The sequence below is a fragment of the Schistocerca nitens genome, chromosome 5 (assembly GCF_023898315.1).
Source record: "Schistocerca nitens isolate TAMUIC-IGC-003100 chromosome 5, iqSchNite1.1, whole genome shotgun sequence".
NCBI lineage: Eukaryota > Metazoa > Arthropoda > Insecta > Orthoptera > Acrididae > Schistocerca > Schistocerca nitens.
The window spans coordinates 97228495-97254037 of NC_064618.1; the positions used below are offsets into that span (position 1 = coordinate 97228495).

At 44.8% G+C, this 25543-nt stretch overlaps 1 protein-coding gene across 8 annotated transcripts in view; it reads left to right on the forward strand.

Moving 5' to 3' along the window:
* The window catches only part of LOC126259903 (adipokinetic hormone/corazonin-related peptide receptor variant I), a 1084372-nt gene that overhangs the window by 764129 nt on the left and 294700 nt on the right, over positions 1–25543 (forward strand). For all 8 annotated transcript variants that reach the window (XR_007546573.1, XM_049956985.1, XM_049956990.1 and 5 more), the window contains one exon: positions 300–548. Coding sequence is in view for 7 of the 8 variants with exons in the window: in XM_049956985.1 (XP_049812942.1) it covers positions 324–548 (225 nt within the window). In the remaining variant the exon portion in view is untranslated. The remainder of the gene's footprint in view (positions 1–299; positions 549–25543) is intronic.

The window sequence follows — 25543 nt, forward strand, 5'->3', positions numbered from 1 at the left end:
CCAATAGCAACAAAATAAATGTAAATCGTGCTTTACTTTATCCTCTACAGTTTTGGAACAGTTTCATTTTAGGAAAGTTGCTTAAGTTCAGGCAAAATCTCCATAACTAAACATTTGCGGACCTATGTTTATATGAACTTTTTTCTTTAGTTTCACTTGTCGAATAACATACTAAAATATTTGCATACTTCGTGAATCAGCCTGTATTAGCTTCCTACGCGCGGAGCATAACCCGCGCTTCCCGCACGCGGCGGCGTTGCCAGAGTTAATCGCAGCAGCGGCGCCCGGCCGTTTTGCAGGACTGAGCTCCAGCCAGAGTGAAGATGGCGGGCCTCGAGTCGGAGAACCTGTGGTCGCAGAGCAACAACAGCGTGCTGCCGGAGGACATGAAGTTCAACGACGGCCACGTCGTCTCCATCGCGACGTACAGCGTGCTGATGGTGGTGTCGGCAGCGGGCAACCTCACCGTGCTCTTCATCATCCTGCGCCGGCGTGCGCGCTCCAGGGTCAACCACATGCTGATGCACCTCGCCATCGCCGACCTACTGGTGAGTACGCCTGCCCTCTGTCTCTCTCTCTCTCCTCTGCAACAGGTGCACGTATGTCGCTAAAGACTGGGTCTACAATTGCCGCAACATTCTACCCCACAATATTACTCAACAAAGGGAACCACCGCAGCACCTTCTTAAGAAATTTCCTCTAGAGAATAAACCTTTGTCGACAAAATGAACACGGATTTAGGAAGCACTGCTCTTGAGATAGTTTAGTTTGCTCTTTCATCACACAGTGCTCTATGAGCTGCAGATGAAGGGCAACAGACAGATCCCAGCTTTTTAAATTCCTGGAAATCATTTGGTAAAGTGCTACACTACACAGTTAAAGAATGGCAGAGCACATGCAATAATTTATCAGATGAATGAGGGACTTGAAGTTTTCTTAAGTAATAGAGCTCAGTACTTTGTACTGGATGCCTAGTGTTCATCAGAGACAACTATACCATATGATCAGGAGTATCCAGACACCTGGCTGTAAATGACTTGCAAGTTCGTGGCGACCCCCATCGGTAATGCTGGAATTCAGTATGGTGTTTGCCCGCCTTGATGACAGCTTCCACTCTCGCAGGCATACATTCAATCGGGTGCTGGAAGTTTTCTTGGGCAATAGCAGCCCATTTCTCATGGAGTGTTGCACTGAGGAGAGGTCTCGATGTCAGTCGGTGAGGCCTGGCAGGAAGTCCACGTTCCAAAACATCCCAAAGGTGTTCTATAGGATTCAGGTCATGACTTTGTGCAGGTTAGTTCATTACAGGGATATTATTGTCGTGTAACCACTCCGCCACAGGCCATGCATTATGAACAGGTGCTCGATGCAATCACCATCCCTGAATTGCTCTTCAACAGTGGGAAGCGAGAAGGTGCTTGAAACAGCAATGTAGGCCTGTGCTGTGATAGTGTCATGTCAGACAACGGGGCTGCAAGCCCACTCCATGAAAAGTACGACCACACCATAACTCCACCATCTCCGAATTTTACTGTTGGCACCACACGCACTGGCAGATGACGTTCACTGGGCCGTCGCCATACCCACACCCTGTCATCGGATCGCAACATTGTGTACCTTGATTCGTCACTCCACACAACGTTTTCCGATTGTTTAATTGTCTAATGTTTATGCTCCTTACACCAAGCGAGGCGTCGTTTGGCATTTACTGGCTTGATCTGTGGCTTCTGAGCAGCTGCTCGACCATGAAATCCAAGTTTTCTCACCTCCCACCTAACTGTTATAGTACTTGCAGTGGATCCTGATGCAGTTTGGAATTCCTGTGTGATGGTCTGGATAGATGTTTGCCTATTACACATTACGATCCTTTCAACTGTCAGCAGTCTCTGTCAGTCAACTGACGAGGTCGGCCTGTACGCCTTTGTGCTGTACGTGTCCCTTCACGTGTCCACTTCACTATCACATCGGAAACAGTGGACCTAGGGATGGTTAGGAGTGTGGAAATCTCGCGTACAGACGTATGACAGAAGTAACACCCAGTCACCTGACCACGTTCGAAGTCTGTGAGTTCTGCGAAGCGCCCCATACTGCTCTCTCACCATGTCTAATGACTACTGAGGTCATATGGAGGTGATATGGAGTACCTGGCAGTAGGTGGTAGCACAATGCACCTAATATGAAAAACGTGCGTTTTTGGGTGTCTGGATACATTTTCTCACATAGTGTATATCATCAGGAGTGCCCCACGTATGTTTGACAGGACAACTGTCGTTCTCCATATACATGAATGGCCTGAGGCATAGGTTGACCAGCAATGAGAAAATGAGTAACAAAACCAATCCTATGATGCTCGGATACGTTATTAGTGTTGTGATGCTTGGCACAGTCACGTAAATTAAATATAAGTGTGTAATGTTCCAAAGTGGCAAAAATAGAATGACCACATAAGATCTGTTGTAGGGAAGGTGAATGGTCGACTTTGGTTTATTATAAGAATTCAAGGAAAGTGTAGCTTATCTAGGAGTATAAATGAGACCTGTTCTTGAGTACAGCTCGCGTGTTTGGGATCCCAGCGATGTCAGATTAAAGGAAGACATCTAAGCAATTCGGTGGTATCCAACTAGACTTGTTACCAGTAGGTTTGAACAATCCTCAAGTATTACACAAGTGCTTTGTGAACTCAAAGGTGGACCCCTGCATGGAAGAAGACGTTCTTTTCAGAGAACACATGTGAGGAAGTTTGGAGAACGAGTATTGTGTTTCTACAATAATAATTTATACATCTTGTAACGGGTACAAGTGCAGATATTTTTATAAGTGGTACCATAAAATGTACAGACACATCACTGTATTGGTTGTTTTTTCTCTGCATCAAACAGTCTTCGCACAAAACGACACACGCTCTGTGAGCTGATGTTTTCCTCACGGTCATAACTTCATACTAAGTGCACCACTCCTGTGCTCGCCACCAGAAGATTATCTACCAATAATGTTTACTGACTCCTTAGCTCAGGACACAGAGCTGAATCCAATGCTGAGATGAACACCGCAGAACCAATATTCAGTCCAAATGGACTGGAAGAACGACGCTAGCCCTAAGAACAGTTTCCTTTGCTTTTTCGTTCGAGGAATGGTGTTCTTAATAGCTGAAAGCTTTTCTCTATCTGGCAGAATACCCCTTATGTGTGTAAGGTGACCAAGAAACGTGATTCTTTCAAGCTCAAAGTGAGATTTCTGTAAGTTGGCAGTTATTCTTCTGCTACAGAACGTCTCTATCACTCATATTGGCAAGTTGATATGCTTGTCCCATGACGTGCTCCAAATGGAAGAACTTCAAAATGGTAGAATCATCTGCAACAGATAAAAGTAATCAACTTTACTTAAGCAGGTGTCAGAGGAACCGTTTATGAGATATTACCGGTTGTACAGCTGTTACCAGTCATCCCCCAGCGAGGCACACAATACGTTCGCCACCTTTACGTGGCCGGGCAGTCAAGATGCTCGGCCCTAGCGGCCGCGAAAGAGTTAAGTGAACCATTTAAGAGCCCTTATTGTAGTCCCTTCTCGTAGCACCAAAGCCTGGAAGCCATGTTCGTCTCGGTCAGATGCTAGAGTTATAAACAAGATCATCATACCAATTTAAACACACCCAGAAAACGTCGATGAACTTATTTAAACATTTATTAAAGTAAAGTACCTAACCAGCATAGATATTACGGCTGTTATGACCACAAGATTCGCAATGCACGACTGTCCTTTGGATATGATACCCAATAACTCGAGAGAAAAATGAACTTTACTTCTGCTGTCAACTTTAAATAAAATTTCGACGTGTTATCTACTTTTTATTCACTGCAATGTCTAAGCTGAAATAAACCACAAACAAGTTTATGTAAAGTGTTTTTACCTCTGCAAAATTTTTGAAATTTCGCGCAATCTTTCATGTAATTTGATGCAGTGCAATAACTGTGGCATCAGTTAAAATTTAGTCGTTTATCAAGCGAAGATATCAGATTGCAAGATGTACAAAAATCAAAATTTTTTCCCCTAATACTTTTCTTAAAAACAGATGATAAGTGTTTCGTAGCATCTGGTAAGTCCATATGGATGGAACTGGTCTCTTCGCTCCCGACCATCAATCATTTATAAAACCCAGTAATATGAGAACGAAATGGGATACTATTCTCCTCTCAGTTCTCAATAAACCTTCCATATCTTACTCGTCTACATGCATCAATGCAATGTATGAGCTAAAATCAAGCACATGCCAAGTTTACATAATGTGTTTTTACCTCTAAGAATTCTTTAAAATTTCGTGCAATGTTTTACGTAATTTGATTTAGTGCAGTAAGTATGATGATAATGAAAAGAAATTCTGTCCTTTATCGAGTGAAGATATCAGACAGTAAGATGTGCCAAAATCTAGCTTTTTCATCTAATAGTTTCCGAAAAATCGGATGACAAGTATTTCATATCGGCAGGAACACGATCTCTCGGCACAGGCACTAACATTTGGTGAGTAGTATAGCCTTAACAAAAAACAAAAGCCTCAGCACAGAATGCAAAGAGCTCACCTGTAGCAGCGAAAGGGTTAAGAATCTTTCTGTGCTATTTTGGCTGCTGTTCCAACAACACTCGGCTCATACTCAGGGACATGATGCTGCCGGGCTAGTTTAACATATGCATCTCTTGAATACAGTCCACAGTCACTTTTGGTTGGTGGTGGTGCTGGTTGGTTTTGTTTCCACTGCAGTGATTCTGATCTGTGTTGTGGCTTGGGTTGTATCTCCGAGTGTATTGATTGTATCAAACATGATTAGGTCTGAAGTGGTTACTGTTGTTACTTGCCTGGGCATTACATCCAAATGCAGGTGTGTTATTATTGTGAGCAGACTGCTTCACAATTGCTGCCTGCACCAAGTGATTGTTGTTTCATGTATGACTCGGTCCTGTGCCATTCTAATTAAATCCGTTGCGAGAGAAGCGAGTTGTATGAAATCAATACAATCAACAGCAGAAAGAAATCCTTCTAAATTGCTTTTTGGCACATGTGAAAGCCTTTCACGCATATCCATCAGGAAATATGCCTTGAGAATCCTTAAAATATGTGTGTGCAGCAGAGGTTGATCCCAGCACTGTGATTTGTTGAGCTACTTTACAAAGTACTCTCTATTACTCCAACTGTGGTACAAAAACGGCTCCCACTCCACCGCCAACTTTATTGGCAGGAATTTCGAATTTTGGCACGAGTTTCGAATTTTGATGGGAAATCCAAAAAATGGTGAGAATTTCACAAATGACGGGAATTTCGTTGGCACAAGGCTCTGCTGACGTCCCACCCCACCCCCAACCCGGGAACTGGCAGAAAATTCAAAATGGTGGTGCCCTTTCTAGGACACAAACTGCAGTCCTCCTGTGTGGAAAGCCCAAGTGCACCCCCCAACATGGGGAAACTATCCAGCTGCAGGAGAGGGAGGTTAGGTTAGTGTACTTTATTTAATTTGAGTGGGAAACTGAAGTAAATATAGGTAATTACGTAAGATAGGTAATTACATAATTAATCATAAAGATCGATCCTAATTACACATTTATGTGCATATAGCTACACAAGGGGCATTGTGACACAGCTGAAAAATTGGCGATGTCATACAATTGGTGCTATCCTGCTGGGAAGAAATAGGCAATACCACTCGAAACTAGTGGCAGACATCTCACACTCTACATAGGATGATCCATTCACTTACAAACTGGCGGGAAAAAGGCTGGAGTGGGAGGTACTATCTTTAGTTTTGGCAAGTTAGTTAGTTAGTTAGTTAGTTAGTTAGTTATGCGTTCCATTGTTCAATAGCACAGAAAAACCGTTATGGTGTGGAACGTGTCAAATGCACAAGAAATGCGCACAGGAAACAAGTTTTTTTTTTTTTTTTTACATTATAGTGTTATACCTAAATATTTCTATATCTATCCCATTCCCTTAAATGGCACAAAATGCGTATATTATACCTCCAGATTTATTTCCTCAATTTCAAGAATACTTCTATGGTATAGAAGGAGTTGTCAAGGAGGTATGATTTCAATTTGTTTTTGAAACTATTACTGCTGTCTGTCAGACGTTTTATTTCATGTGGTGGTTTATCAAAAAGTTTTATAGCAACATATTTTACCCCTTTCTGTGTCAAAGATAGGTTAAGTAAAGGATAGTGCAGGTCTTTCTTTTTCTGGTATTGTAATCATGAATGTCGCTGTTCATTTAAAACTGGTCCATGTTGTTGAAAAAAATTTCATTACTGAGTAAATGTACTGTGAAGTAGTTGTAAGAATTCCTAACCTTTTAAATAGATGCCTACAAGATGTGCGACTATGAACCCCACACATTATTCTAACTACTTTCTTTTGAGCAGTGAATATCTTTTGCCTAAGTGTTGAGTTGCCCAAGAATATTATTCTGTATGACATCAGAGAGTGAAAGTATGCAAAGTATGTTAGCTTACTAATTTCTACATGCTCAAAATTGGCAATTATTCTGATTGCAAAAGTTTTTGAACCTAGTCGCTTTAGGAGATCCAAAATATGACTGCTCCAATTAAGATTCTCATCTATATGTACACCCAAAAACTTAGCATGCTCTACCCTGGCTACTGACTTCTTTTGATGTGTTATGTTTATTGAAGAAATTATACTTTTTGCAGCAGAAAATTGGATGTACTGTGTTGTTTCAAAGTTCAGAGCAAGCCCATTCGCAGGAAACCAATTAATAACTTCTCCAAAGACCTTATTTGTATCAGTTTTTGTCGAACTTTCTCTTACTGGATTAATAATTATGCTTGTATCATCAGCAAACAGTGTCAGTTCAGCATCTTGTTTCACATAAGAAGGGAGGTCATTCACGTATATCAAGAACAGGAGGGGACCCATGATCGAACCTTGTGGAATACCTAATGTGATTTCATCCCAGTTAGATGAAGTGGCAAACTCCTTTGAAATGTGTTCAACTGACGAGATGTTGGTGTTGGACAGAGAGGAGTTTAAGAAGTGTATTACCCGTAATGTACGCTGTTTGACATTGGAGATCACTACAGATACTTTCCACTGCATTGCTCGACAATCACCCTGCAGCCCTGGTTCTGAAAATTCAGGAAGGCCAGTACATGCTATCACAACTGTTGAAAAATACTTCGCTGTTCTAATTACACATTGCAATTGTGAAAAAAAAAGACTGGCACTCGTAAACAACAGGTCATCATGCAACACATGTACTGGAGATTGTGAAAAATCGTTGTCATGACCCATCTAACGCAAAAACCAACCCAAAAAGACCACAAGGGAAGAGGATCGGCAACTACCCACGTGTTCGCTTTGATGTGAGATCATGAATTAACCAGCTGAGAACCAATCTTACCTCCCCCCCTCCCCTTACCGCCCTCATTCCTGCCTCTCCTCACTATAGATTGGGATACAGGCCTGTTCTATCATGTCGCTGATGGTCCACAAAGAGATCCACCTGGTGTCTGCGGCATCGCCATATACGGGCATATGTTGATTCGATGTTTGAAGCGCCCGTTTCAACCGCGCGATCGCTGGATCCCAAGCCGTGGAGGCCACCGTCTCTCTTCAGTGTGTTATTGGTGATTTTTAATAGCTTCTTTAACTACACAATCCTAGAAACAGTTTGTGCGAGCTACGACGGATGTTTCGTCAAATTTTATCCGATGTCCATTTTCTAAAGCATGCTCAGCTAAAGCAGATTTCTCCGTGCAGCGTAGGCGATAAAACGTCTCATGCTCCCTCGCGCTTTGTTCCACAACGCACACTGTTTGTCCAATACACGACTGGCTAAACTCCCAAGTTATCTTGTAGACCCCATGTGTTTCTGAGATCTGTTGCGTCTTTAACTGGTCTAAGTAATTGATGGATTTTCGTTGGCTTCCTGAAGATCGATTTGATCTTGTTTAGCTTCAGCAGGCAACTTATGTCGCCCGACATGGAGCCACCGAACGGCAAGAAACCAAGTTTGTTTTCCTGCTACGTGCGAATCTCTGCTTGAAATGACTTCATTTATTTAATGGCCGTTATAGCCGTTCTTCCTGAAGACCTTGCGTTGGTGGTTTCGCCTGTGGGGCAGGTTATCAGGGTCCCGTATCATTCTTGCACGATGCACCAATGTTAATAAAGCCGTGCGTTACTGTACCAGGTGATGATGGCTCATGGCGTGCAGGTATAGGTCGGTGTGGGTGGGATTTGTATAGACGCTGTGGCCAAGACATCCAATTCCTTTGCGCCTAGAAATTCTGCCTTATTACAATATATTGATAGTTAACCATCTCATTTTGACTATTTCGGATTGCCTAGCAGTTAAAAGAGTAAGTTGTAAAGTTACAACCATCAGGTCAGGAAAGGGTGGACTTACATTAGCCTTATCACTAATGTGTCCCATTTACCCGGCATCCTTTAGATTGCTGTTGTTGAACCATGTTGTATTATGATCGATTCTTCACCTTACCGTATAAATACTCCACTATATCTGATAACCCATCCTAAGATGTGGGGATATTCATTCTTAATAGCGACACTCACAACTTAAAACTAACACAACACACGTATATGACAAACAAGAATACACACACAATGGGAGTGAAATGTTATTGCCTTACTATTAACAGAAATCCATAATTATGACACAAGAAGACAAAATCTTTATCTGCCAGTATGTGGCACCAGTGAAACTTCACTGGTAACTAATGTGCAGAGCTTGCACCAAAAGTTGTGGGTTGTCTTCCACATCCGCCAACTAAAATATTTCAAAATTTTACCAGAATGAAGTTTGTAAGTGTCCCAGATTGGTGCTGGGAGTAGTGCAACAGAGGTTGTGGATCGATAGATTTTAAAAAACGTAACTTGCATATTGCGATTAGATAACAACTCATTGCTATATGATGGATTTCAAAAACTCAAACTCCTCCTTTGAATGACTGCAGGCTCCGGTCATACCATAATTAACGATGAACATCGAAAATTACAATTGCAATCACACCAATGGCCTATCGGTTCCACGTCGAAATGTTGGATCTTGAGATGCTGAAAATTAGAACTCGTAATACAATAAATATTGAGATAAACATGTGATCTGGTGAATTAGTGATGAATCAATATATCAGTAGCTCAAAATAAGTCCGTATATTAAGAATAATTTAGAACCACACCCCACTGTGCTTACGTTACGATATCTGGTGGAAGAAAGACAGAACGAACAGTCAGGTTCCTCCTAGCTGCTCTTTACAGAGTTTGAAGGTTGTGCCTTCTTTCATTACACGGATAACACAAATATGAGTATTGGCTCTTTGACCACAAATCTTTAGACAAAAAAATTTACATAAAAACTAATTTTTAGAAAGGGTTGTGACAGTGCCCCCTGAATGACTAAGATGCAATTAGTTGCTTTGTTAGGAGCAGTCGTTCAACCTTCTTACATTGGAGGAGAAATTTACTGCGCACGCATTTCTGTGACTTGTTCGATAGAAACAGTTCCAATTAGTGACCTGCTTGCCATTTATGAAGTCCTTGGCACGGACATGTCTCCTTGCACGTAGCAACAGGGTATAAGAGCAACACAGTGTTCTGAGAATGAGTGTTGATTCCAAAGACTTGTCGGTTTGCATATGCGACGCAATGCTGGCTGTGAGTCCATCGGAGGAATATTATCAGACGCGCACTGTAACTTCAGACGCGAACTGTGGATTGCGTGATGTCACCCAAGCGGCATGAGGCCTGTGTGGCCGAGCGGTTCTAGGCGCTTCAGTTTGGAACCGCGCGACCGCTGCGGTCGCAGGTTTGAATCCTGCCTCGGGCATGGATGTGTGTGATGTCCTTAGGTTAGGTTCTAAGTTCTAGGGGACTGATGACCTCAGAAGTTGAGTCCCATAGTGCTCAGAGCCATTTGAACCATTTGATCTCCCCTCTTGCAAACTTTGATGTTTCTCCTGCCTGTGAAAATTTCTCTAGCGTTTTTCCCTGAATGTGTAACTATTCTTCCCAAGTATTTGTTGCTAAGAGAATATCGTCAACATACACTTTCTAGCAGTTGTGGACCTGTAATGCGTCTAAGGCAGTGACGAACATTCCAGAACCAACATTAAGCCCGAAAGGTAGGACACAAAACTTATAATTCCTACCGCAAAAATAAAGGCCGTGTACTTTCTACATTCTGGTGTTAATTTTACGTGGCAATGTGACCTTCTAAGTCAACGGTTGAAAGATATTTGACACCATGGAATTTTGGTAACTGCTCAACGAGATTTTCACGTCTTTTGCTTACAGATACAAATACAATTATTTTGTCTATGGCTAGTGTTTAACATGAGAGGAACCGGTAACAGTAAACTAGAGTACGGTGATATAGATGAGATCGATCAATTGCATTCCATTCCAGCATTTGCTTGATCTCATCTCTCACTGCTGGTCGCTTGTACTAGGGGATCATAAGTGTGTTGTGGCAAAATACGCCATGGAGGCGACGTTCCATATTGTAAACATAGGTTTTGATGACACCTGGTTTTCGTGTAAATACCTTCGAATAGTGTAGTAATAAATCACATAACCTGCCTTGTTGTTCTTCTGTAGTAGTTGCTGTAGATTCAACCACTTTATCACTTGCGAGTTCCCTTAAGTCTGATATTTCATCTTTTCTTACGGGTCGGCCAACGTCATGGCTGTCATCATTGCCTAAGAATGTCATGCGGTAGCTGTGGCAGTATTTGCCATGATTTAACTTTTGTCTGGCCAGAACCACTTCAATCATTTCGCCATTATGTGTCAAGAAACATTTTCCTAAGAAGAAATCAGAATATCGCTGAGCGGGGTAGCAGTGCGATCTCAGGTGCCTTACCATGGTACCCGCGGCTCCCCCCTCCCCCCCTCCCCCCGTCGGAGGTGCATGGGTGTGTGTGTTACCCTTAGCCTAAGTTAGTTTAAGTTAGATTAAGTAGTGTGTAAGCGTAATTGGTCCCGTAAGCGTAGTTTGGTCCCGTAGCAACTTACCACAAAATTCCAAAAAATTCTCAAAATATCTACTCCTATAAGGTAGTCAGTAACTACAACCTGCGACATGATCGCGCATTGACCAGTTATCCGGAAATCGTAGAATAAATTAATATCTTTCCGTCTATGATCACAAAGTTATTAGGTCCACAAACTAAAGGTCTAATATGAAGGGCTTATTTTGAGATACAGAGCCTTAAATGAGCGCTGTAAAATCTGCAGCTTAGATACCAGAAATATTCAAGCATATGGCTTCTTGCTAGAGATGAACCTTTCTTTCTGTTTGTTTGGTTCATTAATTTCAGAAGCATTATAGACAGAAAAGTGAAGGTAATGGCCTTGTACCACTATTGAAATAAGCTCTTCATACAATGAGGTCACCATCAAAAGAGAAACACGATCCCGAGCTGATATTATGTTTATTTTTTGACGCTGCCACTATGGCTCTGTTATATTCCGAAGTGTTTTTGAAAAAAGATCTGAGGATGGTCTTTGCTGACAAAAACCAGTAGTCTGAGGAAACGTTTTTCATCATAGACGGAAATAAAGAAATTTAGACGGTAATTAAATGATCAGTTAACTAGAAATAGCCACTCTATCGCTCCATTAACGAGCATAATTGTAACCAAAAAACCTTCATCCTCACCCCACGGGCCGGCCGGTGTGGCCGAGCGGTTCTATACGCTACAGTCTGGAACCGCGCGACCGCTACGATCGCAGGTTCGGATCCTGCCTCAGGCATGGATGTGTGTGATGTCCTTATGTTAGTTACGTTTAAGTAGCTCTTAAGTTCTAGGGGACTGATGACCTCAGATGTTAAGTCCCATAGTGCTCAGAGCCATTTGAACCATTTTTAACCCCACATGACTTAATGCCAACTGTGCTCACGTTTCGGCACTTCTGGAAAGGAAAGTATGGAATGGGGCCTAATTCCCTTATACTTTTATGCATATCTTATGATACAGCGTATGTTGCTGCCCCTGTGTCTATAACAAAGGGTTCAAATGGCTCTGAGCACTGTGGGACTTAACTTCTGAGGGCATCAGTCCCCTAGAACTTAGGACTACTTAAACCTAACTAACCTGAGGACATCACACACATCCATGCCCGAGGCAGGATTCGAACCTGCGGCCGTAGCTGTCGCGCGGTTCCAGATTGTAGCGCCTAGAACCGCTCGGTCACCCCGGCCGGCTGTCTATAAAAATCGTGGCATGTTCTCCACCTGGGATAGCTTGTGGCCTGTATTTGTCTACTACATTCTAGTACGGAGACACAAAATTCTGAATTTGAGCGATATTTTCGTCTGTCACCCTGTCGTTCCCCTCAGGGAGCGCAAGAATGCGGGCCGCTCTAGACGCACAGTGAATGCGTGGGATCTGGTGCTTAGGATGGGCGTGTGTGAGCACGGCGGCGGCACGCAGCCGTCTCGTGTCGGGAGGTCGGATTCCGGTGGCTTGTTTTCATCGTTTCCAGCGATGATGGGCGCCTCTTATCGGGAGTCCAGAGGCCGCTCCGCAATGACTTATAGCCTCGCCGTGTCCGCGAGTGAATCAGGGTCCGGCAGATTGCTCGCGTTGCGAAACGTGCATAGCGGGGGCTATTCTGTTCCTGAGAGTCGAGTGCTGGATCGCTCTTCCACATCACTTGTCGGGTTGTGTCGTGTTGCCCTTGCAGTCGACTCGCACTCTACGTTCGTTGCAGTCAACACCCTACGTCTCCGTACAGATGTGGCTGATGTTGATCGAGAAGCAGGGCTACCGACGTCGATCACAGAGGACAAATCCAGGCTATGGCTGCTGAGAAAATAATGGCATATCGAAATTTAGAAACAATATCAATATATACCGGCGATATCTTTTCCCCCAATATATTGATATCAAAATGGCAATTTCGAGTGCCAATATTTTTATTTTATATTGTGTTCTTTTCATAATTTTCAGTATATATTTCAAGTTACTCTTTTGAAACTGTAGTAGAACATAATTTTACTTCCACTCTGTTAAGGAGTCTTACTACTTTTTGAGTTTTCATCAAGTCCAGTCTTTCACTTTGACTGTGTGCAGTAAGTATATGTGGCACAAAAGAAGACGAAATCCAACTGCACTGGAGGGGAGAGGGCGGGGGGCGGTTTGAGTGGAATAACAAGATTTCCAACGTAAAGAACTAGCACGCCAGTGGCGTAAACAAAAAAGAAATTAACGGACCTAGTTTACTGTTTCTTCACATCGTCATTCTTCAAAAACATTTGCTGAAAATGATAAACAAAAATCTAAATGACAAGATTGGAGGCCGGCCGGAATGGCCGTGCGGTTCTGGGCGCTACAGTCTGGAACTGAGCGACCGCTACGGTCACAGGTTCGAATCCTGCCTCGGGCATGGGTGTGTGTGATGTCCTTAGGTTAGTTAGGTTTAATTAGTTCTAAGTTCTAGGTGACTAATGACCTCAGAAGTTGAGTCGCATAGTGCTCAGAGCCATTTGAACCATTTTTTTGACAAGATTGGTCTTTGCAGTGGGCGGAGACGTGTGAGGGGAAATGCTGACGTAATCTCCGCTCTGCGGTACCAACAGAAACTGCAACATTTACCTTCAGCATGCAGGTTCGACACTACAACTGCTAGGTCACTGGCGCTGGCAGAAATGAAAGAATAGGGAAGTTGACATGAAGTGTTCCAAACGAATCCGATATGTGACGAAACCGAACGACAGTCCCACCGGACACCTTTTATTGGGCCACTTACATGCAATTACCATTGTTCGCACATTGGTAATCGCCAAGCGTGAACGTGCATCGTTGCATTTCCATTCTTGCTCTAAGGGGGATGGGCGGGCTGTTGCGTTGTTGATGTACAGGATATCTAATAATAAATCAATATTTAAATATTCATCTCTATAACTGGCAGTATATTTATATTGTACAGCCGATATTTTTACAGGCAGGTACATCGATATTTTATCCGCCGATATATTGATGCCATTTTTCTATATATCGAGGGTCCGATAATGTGTTTTTGTTAAATATCGATGTATAAAAATATCAATAGTCCTAATCCAGCCAGTTGAGGAATAACATCTGGGGAGGAGGAGGAGGAAGAGATTTTTGAACGACAAGGACGTTCACTCACTGATTCTCGAATGTCCCTACTGTGACCGAAGAGGGGGGAAATGATTCCTGTCGCCGAGGAACCGAGCGATCGGCAGAGCGTTTCGATTGTTGTTTCCAGGGACTGTGGTAAAAAGCAGTGCCAAGTTCACGTGTGTCACATTGAAGCGTGTTGCAGCATTCATAGAAGCTACTTACCCTGCAACAGTAACGTAATAACTTACTTTTTGAAGTCCCTCCGTAATTTGCAATTTTTGACACATTGAATTTTCTATGCCGTTCAGATTACTTTCTTTCATTCTTCTTTTATTTGCTCTCGCTTCTTCCCACTACTCGATGTTGGCTTTCCTAATCGTTCGGCGCCCTCTATCCACCTAATAAGCATCATCTTCACTTAACTCCTACATGTCTCTATATATCCGTCACCAGCTCCTTTAATATCTTCCTCTCCCTCGATGTGGTCATTGGGTCTACATGTTACATGAGCATATCGGTGTGATTTGCGAACTTTTCTCATTTAAGGGAACGACTTAAAAAAAAATCTACATGGACCATGCACATTAATCTGACCACCTGTCAATAGCCTGAATGGCAACCTTTGGCAGTGCGTACCGCTGCAAGATGTGCTGGAAGAGAGTCAACTGACATTCAGGAAGGTACCGGACAGGTATGTGGAGTCATGCCAACTCTGCTGCCTCGCCCACGAACTGCACAGTTCTGCACAGTTGAGGATACACTGCGCGAACAGGCCGACCGAGGTGGTCCCATAGATTCTCGAATGGGTTTGAATCCGGGGAATTTGATGCCCAGAGGAGTGCAGAAAAATTAACCCTTGTGCTCTTCGAACCACACACGTACACTGCGCGTTGTGTGACATATTGTATTGTTCTGCTGCTAGATGCTATCGTGCCGAGGAAAGAACATCTTGGGGTCAACAGAGTCTCCGAGCATAGATGTATACTTGTGTCTTTACACTACGCTTTCCAGAAAAACGACATGGCCAAGGGATTGCCAGGAAACATTCCCCAGACTACAATGCTCCCTCCTTCAGCGTGGACTCTTCCAGCTGTCGAAAGGCCGTCTGGCTGGCTGAGCACACAACATCTGAAAATGCCACTTGTCGCCCCTCTATGGTCGTCCACTTGCGGTACTGACATGCACATTTCAGCCTTCCTCGCTGTTGGGCAGCAGTCGGCATGTGTGAATGTGTGCATAAAATAGGCGCCTCTTGCGGCGGCCTATATCCAGCAACAATTGAGGAACGATCGTTGAGGTGACACTGTTGATAGTCCTTGGTTCGTCTGGGCAGGGGCAGTCAGTTGTTCAGTCCCGTACACATCTGCACAAGCGTCGTTCATCCCTATCATCTATGGTTGTGGTGCGCCGAAGTTGCATTTTGCCATGTATGGTATACTTTAACCATGGCGCCGCATTTGGATAGCTCTCTTATGTCATGCACGGTGTACCTTAACCACAGCGGCGCACTTATACACTCCTGGAAATTGAAATAAGAACACCGTGAATTCATTGTCCCAGGAAGGGGAAACTTTATTGACACATTCCTGGGGTCAGATACATCACATGATCACACTGACAGAACCACAGCCACATAGACACAGGCAACAGAGCATGCACAATGTCGGCACTAGTACAGTGTATATCCACCTTTCGCAGCAATGCAGGCTGCTATTCTCCCATGGAGACGATCGTAGAGATGCTGGATGTAGTCCTGTGGAACGGCTTGCCATGCCATTTCCACCTGGCGCCTCAGTTGGACCAGCGTTCGTGCTGGACGTGCAGACCGCGTGAGACGACGCTTCATCCAGTCCCAAACATGCTCAATGGGGGACAGATCCGGAGATCTTGCTGGCCAGGGTAGTTGACTTACACCTTCTAGAGCACGTTGGGTGGCACGGGATACATGCGGACGTGCATTGTCCTGTTGGAACAGCAAGTTCCCTTGCCGGTCTAGGAATGGTAGAACGATGGGTTCGATGACGGTTTGGATGTACCGTGCACTATTCAGTGTCCCCTCGACGATCACCAGTGGTGTACGGCCAGTGTAGGAGATCGCTCCCCACACCATGATGCCGGGTGTTGGCCCTGTGTGCCTCGGTCGTATGCAGTCCTGATTGTGGCGCTCACCTGCACGGCGCCAAACACGCATACGACCATCATTGGCACCAAGGCAGAAGCGACTCTCATCGCTGAAGACGACACGTCTCCATTCGTCCCTCCATTCACGCCTGTCGCGACACCACTGGAGGCGGGCTGCACGATGTTGGGGCGTGAGCGGAAGACGGCCTAACGGTGTGCGGGACCGTAGCCCAGCTTCATGGAGACGGTTGCGAATGGTCCTCGCCGATACCCCAGGAGCAACAGTGTCCCTAATTTGCTGGGAAGTGGCGGTGCGGTCCCCTACGGCACTGCGTAGGATCCTACGGTCTTGGCGTGCATCCGTGCGTCCCTGCGGTCCGGTCCCAGGTCGACGGGCACGTGCACCTTCCGCCGACCACTGGCGACAACATCGATGTACTGTGGAGACCTCACGCCCCACGTGTTGAGCAATTCGGCGGTACGTCCACCCGGCCTCCCGCATGCCCACTATACGCCCTCGCTCAAAGTCCGTCAACTGCACATACGGTTCACGTCCACGCTGTCGCGGCATGCTACCAGTGTTAAAGACTGCGATGGAGCTCCGTATGCCACGGCAAACTGGCTGACACTGACGGCGGCGGTGCACAAATGCTGCGCAGCTAGCGCCATTCGACGGCCAACACCGCGGTTCCTGGTGTGTCCGCTGTGCCGTGCGTGTGATCATTGCTTGTACAGCCCTCTCGCAGTGTCCGGAGCAAGTATGGTGGGTCTGACACACCGGTGTCAATGTGTTCTTTTTTCCATTTCCAGGAGTGTAGTTTAAAAACTTAGCCGTTGCGGAAAAGCTACCACCCGTGGCCCGAAAGCAAAAGATCATGCCCTTCTGGACATCAGATAAACTGCTCCACTTCTACAGTACGACGAACGCACTGTTATCCACGTCTCCCCGACTTTTTATACCCTCCACTGCTAGTGCCGCTATCTGTCGTCTGTGAGTGGTTATTGATATCGAACATTGGGGATGGTCACATTAATGTGACTGGGCTATGTACCTTGGTCAATTCATTCCCTTTGAATGTTATTTCTCTAGCCCTTCAAGACATGCGTGTTACTTTTGTGTAGAGCTTGTAATGGTTCTTTATTTACGTGACCATAACGGCACTCCAACCCCAGTTTTCGATACCAGTAATATTGTACTACTTTTCTGCGAAGTAACAGACATATTTTTGTGACAATATTCACATTTGGTTTTATTAATATATAGATACTCCGATGTATCGATATATTACAGTGATATGGTTCTTGTGTGTATTCTTTTCTGTGAGACTGTCATATTCTTTGACTTACTTGTAACCGTTTTAGCGCGAATGCGCACAGAGCAGTCTTTGTTTCACTTTGCAGAAGTTAAGTTGTTATTTCGCTTTGTAAAAGAACAGTCAAGTCCTGTGTTTGGTTAAAGTGGAAATTAAATATATGAAGATTGATACAAAATTGTTTTCTTGATGACGTGATAATTAAGAAGAAGTATATGTGAATTTACAAGAAGTTTAATAAAAATGTGGATCGTGAACACCAAGTCAAAAATTATTTGTACCATACCATTGTTCTGATTTGGGATCGTTTGATCATTATGAATTTTCTAAAACACGCATTTGTTGGGTCTTCAAATATTTCTAAAATACAGATCTGGACCTTCTAGCAGTCAAAGTGGAATCACCCTAGAATCAACGAGATGAGCCATAACAACTTCGACGAAATCTACGTGGGAATCCATTCAAGATAAATGCCAAAATTAATCACATCTTTACAGTGACTTCATTATTTCCATTCCGACGATACCATCCACAGTCAATAACTTTGTTGTTGCCCGATAAAGCGAACATATGCTGCGTGAGCAACATTATTAATCTGATTTCTAACCTACTTTGCAAGTGGTGGTATTGTTAGAAGCTTCTGCTCATGAGTCTTTTTTCGATGTCCATACTTCGCTGGCATGGAATAGCAGTGGTGCTACAGCCATTTCAAAAGTTTGTATCGCACAAAACGCCTTGCGAGAGCGCACTATTTGTCCCAACCAGATGTTATTCTTTGAGTTAAGTCTGCTTTAACTGACCCGGCCTCCGATCTGAGAGATATAAAGAAATTTTAGCTGCAGACAGTCCTGCGTTATCAAGCTTGGTATCTGCGTTTTGTGAGGCAGTGTGACTGCTGTTTTGATCGTGAACTCTGCCTGTGTTCTGCTGATGCGTGAGCCATTTACTTTAAGTGGCGTTTTCCACTCCTTGAGATTCTCTTGAATTTCCTGAATGTTTTCAGACGTGATAGCGACATCATCAGCATTCAAAAGATACTACAGTGTTATATGAGATTGCAAGATACTACAGTGTTGGTTTCTGTAACATTACGGCTAGATAATTCACTGCACAGTTAAACAGTAACAGACTTGCCATCGCTCACCTGTTTGACGCCTACATTGTCTTCAAAGCTCTTTGAAACGGTAATACCAATACATACTTGTAATATGGACAAATCGTGTTATTGTGTGATAGTTAATTGTGAAGTGTACGACCTATTTTAATAGCGTAACTACGAGAATCATCTCAACTTTCTGAAACTGAAGCGCAGTGACTTGTTTAGTCCGCCTGTTTTCACAGTGTAAGCTCGGACGGCGTTAATTCTGGGACGACTGTGTGACAGTTCTGTGCGCTCGACGAGGGCGTTTTCAGTGCAGGAAATGTCGGCCCGATTGATCTGTAGAGTCTGATGTCCAAAATTAAAGCAACAAATGGAAATTTTGCAAAGTTGCGTTTATTTTGCCTCAAAACAGTACAAACAGGTGATAGTAAAGTAGAAACAATCTAAAGAATACAGAACGTAAACAGCTGTAATATGCACAAAGGTAGACAAAATGTTCTTCGTTTTTTCAACTTAATAGATTGACACACACATTCCGAAAACTGATTAACGTGGTCAGTATGGGTGTGAACAACTCTGGCAGCAACACAACCTGACAACGACGCGGTGTGCTGTTAATGAGGCAATAACACTCGTTCTTCCTGCAGAGCTGCTCGCAAGTCTTGGAGAGTGGTTGGTGGATGCTGACGTCAAGCAGCCCGTCTTCCTATTGCATCCCCGACACTCTCTATGGTTCAGGTGGTTCAAATGGCTCTGAGCACTATGGGACTCAACTGCTGTGGTCATTAGTCCCCTAGAACTGAGAACTACTTAAACCTAACTAACCTAAGGACATCACACACATCCATGCCCGAGGCAGGATTCGAACCTGCGACCGCAGCGGTCGCGCGGTTCCAGACTGTAGCGCCTAGAACCGCTCGACCACCCCGGCCGGCACTCTCTATGGAATTCAAACCTGAAGAGTGAGCAGGCCACCGCATCCGTGCAACATCTTCCAAGTAAACATAACCACCTGTGCTCTATGAAGTCGAGCATTATCGTCCATCAATACGAAGTCTGTGCTGACAGGCCTCGCAACAACCGAACATGAGATCCCAAGATCTCCTCACGATACCTGACAGCAGTTAAATCTTGCCGATTCACCCGTACAGTTTCATGAAGAGGTGTTCGAATGGTCAACGTAATCCCTGCCCACACCATTAGGGATGCTCGTCAATATCGGTCTCTTTCCACAGTGTTTGGATCCGGGAATAGTGCCCCACGTTCCCTCCAGAAGCGAATCCTCGAGAATCACTCTCCAGACGAAATCGGGATCCATTTCTCAGAAGAAAATTGGCCCACTATTCGACTGCCCAGGTGGCATGTTGACAACTCCACTCTAAATGTTCCTCCACTCTACATGTTCCCTTCTCTGATGACGCGTCAGAGGTACACACACACCAGGTCTCCAGCAATAAAGGCCACTCTGCTGAAGCCTTCTGTACATCGTTCGCCTCGATAAAACACGTCCAGTGGATGGAGTGAGGTCAGACGCCAGTTGCCGTGCAGTACTACGGTGGTACCGTCTGCCCTTGCAGCCAAAAAACGGTTCTCACTTTCTGCTACATACGTAGTGCGCCCTGCCCTGGTCTTAGGCATACAGTTTCGATCTGTATAAACGGTCACCACATCCGAAAAACAACATAACGATTCACATTAAGCCATCGTGCCACATCAGCTTGCTTCCATTCTTCCTGTGGTGCTCCATCTCAGAGTCTGGTACACTTCCTCTTTGTACCATACGGCACCGTGTGTACACAGCGATTGTGGATGTGGGACTAACTGGCAAACACTACGCCTTTTCATGGGTGCCCTCACGTCATCGCTGGCGTGGTTGTACCTTGATTGGAATGTCATATTCTGTGTAGAACACGATCATACGGACATCTGTTGACATTTTATATCAGTGAATTGTATGAGTGAATTAGACAGAGGACGGGGAAATCGCTGTCTGTTTCTTTAATTTGTACACTAGTGTATTTGATCATGGGATTTAAAACGACTCATTCTGAATAAATTGGGACACTGATTCAGTGAACATTAGACGGAAATAACGACATACAATTGGATAACACTTGCTTAAGCCTTGTACGGAAATGTGCCCAACATTCGGCAGAGAAGCCTATCACGATATGCCAGGATAGACGTGCGTATTAAACTGTCGCTTCCGTGACAGGGAGGTGCGCCGGTCCCTGGTCGAATGTGCCCAGCGGATTGACAAGGGTCGGTGTGCCAGACAGCCTTGATGTGGTAACTAAGAGGTTTCCCCTGTGGTGTCACCGCCAGACACCACACTTGCTAGGTGGTAGCTTTTAAATCGGCCGCGGTCCATTAGTATACGTCGGACCCGCGTGTCGCCACTGTCAGTGATTGCAGACCGAGCGCCACCACACGGCAGGTCTAGAGAGACTTACTAGCACTCGCCCCAGTTGTACAGCCGACGTTCATAGCAGTGGTTCACTGACAAAATACGCTCTCATTTGCCGAAACGATAGTTAGCATAGCCTTCAGCTACGTCATTTGCTACGACCTAGCAAGGCGCCATTACCAGTTATATTGAGCTTATTATAAAACCTGTACCGTCAAGAGCGATGTACACCAATTATGGATTAAAGTTAAGTATTACATCATATACACTCCTGGAAATGGAAAAAAGAACACATTGACACCGGTGTGTCAGACCTACCATACTTGCTCCGGACACTGCGAGAGGGCTGTACAAGCAATGATCACACGCACGGCACAGCGGACACACCAGGAACCGCGGTGTTGGCCGTCGAATGGCGCTAGCTGCGCAGCATTTGTGCACCGCCGCCGTCAGTGTCAGCCAGTTTGCTGTGGCATACGGAGCTCCATCGCAGTCTTTAACACTGGTAGCATGCCGCGACAGCGTGGACGTGAACCGTATGTGCAGTTGACGGACTTTGAGCGAGGGCGTATAGTGGGCATGCGGGAGGCCGGGTGGACGTACCGCCGAATTGCTCAACACGTGGGGCGTGAGGTCTCCACAGTACATCGATGTTGTCGCAAGTGGTCGGCGGATGGTGCATGTGCCCGTCGACCTGGGACCGGACCGCAGCGACGCACGGATGCACGCCAAGACCGTAGGATCCTACGCAGTGCCGTAGGGGACCGCACCGCCACTTCCCAGCAAATTAGGGACACTGTTGCTCCTGGGGTATCGGCGAGGACCATTCGCAACCGTCTCCATGAAGCTGGGCTACGGTCCCGCACACCGTTAGGCCGTCTTCCGCTCACGCCCCAACATCGTGCAGCCCGCCTCCAGTGGTGTCGCGACAGGCGTGAATTGAGGGACGAATGGAGACGTGTCGTCTTCAGCGATGAGAGTCGCTTCTGCCTTGGTGCAAATGATGGTCGTATGCGTGTTTGGCGCCGTGCAGGTGAGCGCCACAATCAGGACTGCATACGACCGAGGCACACAGGGCCAACACCCGGCATCGTGGTGTGGGGAGCGATCTCCTACACTGGCCGTACACCACTGGTGATCGTCGAGGGGACACTGAATAGTGCACGGTACATCCAAACCGTCATCGAACCCATCGTTCTACCATTCCTAGACCGGCAAGGGGACTTGCTGTTCCAACAGGACAATGCACGTCCGCATGTATCCCGTGCCACCCAACGTGCTCTAGAAGGTGTAAGTCAACTACCCTGGCCAGCAAGATCTCCGGATCTGTCCCCCATTGAGCATGTTTGGGACTGGATGAAGCGGCGTCTCACGCGGTCTGCACGTCCAGCACGAACGCTGGTCCAACTGAGGCGCCAGGTGGAAATAGCATGGCAAGCCGTTCCACAGGACTACATCCAGCATCTCTACGATCGTCTCCATGGGAGAATAGCAGCCTGCATTGCTGCGAAAGGTGGATATACACTGTACTAGTGCCGACATTGTGCATGCTCTGTTGCCTGTGTCTATGTGCCTGTGGTTCTGTCAGTGTGATCATGTGATGTATCTGACCCCAGGAATGTGTCAATAAAGTTTCCCCTTCCTGGGACAATGAATTCACGGTGTTCTTATTTCAATTTCCAGGAGTGTACGTACTTTATTTGCAATTCTCAAGACATTGTCCTGTTCCAGACCTCACGCCAGTCCGCGTGAGCTTAAACGCGTGCATTTCGGCCTCCTCTAGCAAAACGGTGTTGGCTCTTCTGCCAACACTACATCCCCCATATAACTAGGGCCGTGTTTTCCAACCTTTTTGAGTTCGTGGCTCCCCTGAGCAGCTATTTTGTTTCTGTTTAGAAACTGAAATAATTAATGAAAAAATACGAATAAAATACTGCTCACCTCGATCCGACACCAGAGCTTGCTTCTTGTTACACAACTTGTCAAAACTAGGCACCATGTGATATATAGTTACAGTTTGCTTTTAATTATACACCAGAGCTTGCTTCTTGTTACACAACTTGTCAAAACTAGGCACCAAGTGACATACAGTGTAAGTTTGCTTTTAATTATAATCTTTTGATTTAGAACTCGCATTGGCTTGGTCGGTCGGTTGTAACTTTGCTGTTGTTTGGCCTTGAGTGATTCTGTGCATTTCCAACTGCAAGAGAAACCAGATACCTGCGACAATACAATATGTATTTGGCCCGTTTTATAATCTTTATAAAAAATGTGCAAACTGATTAATGCTCAACTTTACTGTTAATCTCTTTAATTAAACAAATGGTGCCTGTGCGTTAATGATCTGCCTAATAACGCTGTTCATGAAATAGTCCATGTACGTTGACAATTTTCGTAGCAAACTGATCCTGAAATGAAAATATCATACCTCGTAATGTAATTGCTTGGAAGTGCGGTGTTTGCTGCTCTCTGTGCGCCACCTGCAAAGTTCTAACTACATTAGCTGAGAGCTTAGTGGAGTACTCCAGACAGCAAGTTAACTATTTTATTCACATCGTCGAGTGAGACACTCTTTAAATAAAAAATGACTTGGACCGAGGATGTGAACAATGCTCTTAGGTGAAATAGTCCTGGAACACTCTGTTTTTAAACAATCTGATGTATTATAACTTGTATGAAATTCATGTTACAACACTCATTAACACTGACAAAGGGCAACATCGTTACCAACTCGGACTCTCACAAATTTTAGACGAATCACTAATAAACGTGAGAATGACCTTACAGTGAAAATTACTCCATCTTTAATGAAAACTCTAAGCTTCCTGAAATGGATGTCTCATTCAACTATGATCAGAACTACTCGCGACTGCAGTAGCAACAAATAAAAACATTACCATCATTGCTCTTCACAATCTCTTCATTCTACATTGCTAATCAAAACCGTCTCTTCTGCCTCTCACTATTCAGACCCAAATCATTTTACTTGAACACATATGCACTTAACTTTACGTCTACTTTGCCACGAGTCCTCTGCTCGGCGTCTGTTTCACTACTGCTCTAACGGAAGATCTCGCAACCTCGCTACCAAGGATCGATGACAAAACAAGCACATCTTCCAGCAGCACAGCTACTCTGACCAAATACTGCGCTCGAATAATAAGCGATTCAAAATTGTCGCCTAGCGTTTGAGACATCCACAGTATGTACAAATTCCAGAAATGCAAATAAATTCTCATTTCCTTCTCCGCACAAAGTCTTGATCTGTCCTTGGTCTTAATAACATCCACTGCCGGAAACCAACTGTCGTAAAGATTCGAGGCTGCAAAAGGAATACCTTCAGTGGTTTCTTCCTTAAGCTTGGGACCTATTTTCTTACTGAATACAAAAATGTTGGCAATGACATCGATGAACACTTTTAATGAATAATCTGATGAGAATTTTGTGGTGTCACCGCCAGACACCACACTTGCTACGTTGTAGCCTTTACATCGGCCGCGGTCCGTTAGTATACGTCGGACCCGCGTGTCGCCACTGTCAGTGATTGCAGAACGAGCGCCGCCACACGGCAGGTCTAGAGAGACTTACTAGCACTCGCCCCAGTTGTACAGCCGACGTTCATAGGAATGGTTCACTGACAATCACGCTCTCATTTGCCGAGACGATAGTTAGCATAGCCTTCAGCTACGACATTTGCTACGACCTAGCAAGGCGCCATTATCAGTTATATTGAACTTATTACACTTTTGTATCATCAAGAGCGATGTACTCCAATTATGGATTAAAGTTAAGTATTACATCATCTACGTACTTGATTTGCAATTCTCAAGACATTGTCCTGTTCCAGACCTCACGCCAGTCTGCGTGTAATTAAACGCGTGCATTTCGGCCTCCTCTAGCAACACGGTGTTGGCACTTCTGCCAACACTTCAAATTTTATTAGCTGTTCCTCTGGGGTAGAAATTTGAGGTAAGTTCCTATGGGACCACACTGCTGAGGTCATCGATCCCTAGGCTTACACACTACTTAATCTGACTTAAACTAACTTACACTAAGAACAACACACACACCCATGCCCGAGGGAGGACTCGAACCTCCGACGGGGGAAGCCGCGCGAACCGTGGCAAGGCGCCTGAGACCGCGCGACTACCCCGCGCGGAGCAGTTCCTCTGCTGCAGTAGTGAACTCAGAAGGAGAATCATTACTGAGTGGATTTTCAACCCACTGAAACCTATCACATTTTTCAGGAACATATTTTTCAAAATGAATATGAAGTTCTGCAGTAAGGGCTATCTCATTGTTGTTTATAAAATGCTGCAAACATGCTAAGTAGTTCATTTCTCCTCCGTCTTTTATTTTTCTCTTCCAGAGAAGAATCTACTTTTTGAATCCCTAAACTTTGTCAACAAGCTGAATGATTTCGTTTTCACAGCCTTGCAAAGATTTATTCAGTGCGTTTAACTTCTGAAATATGCGACCTTCAGTAGAT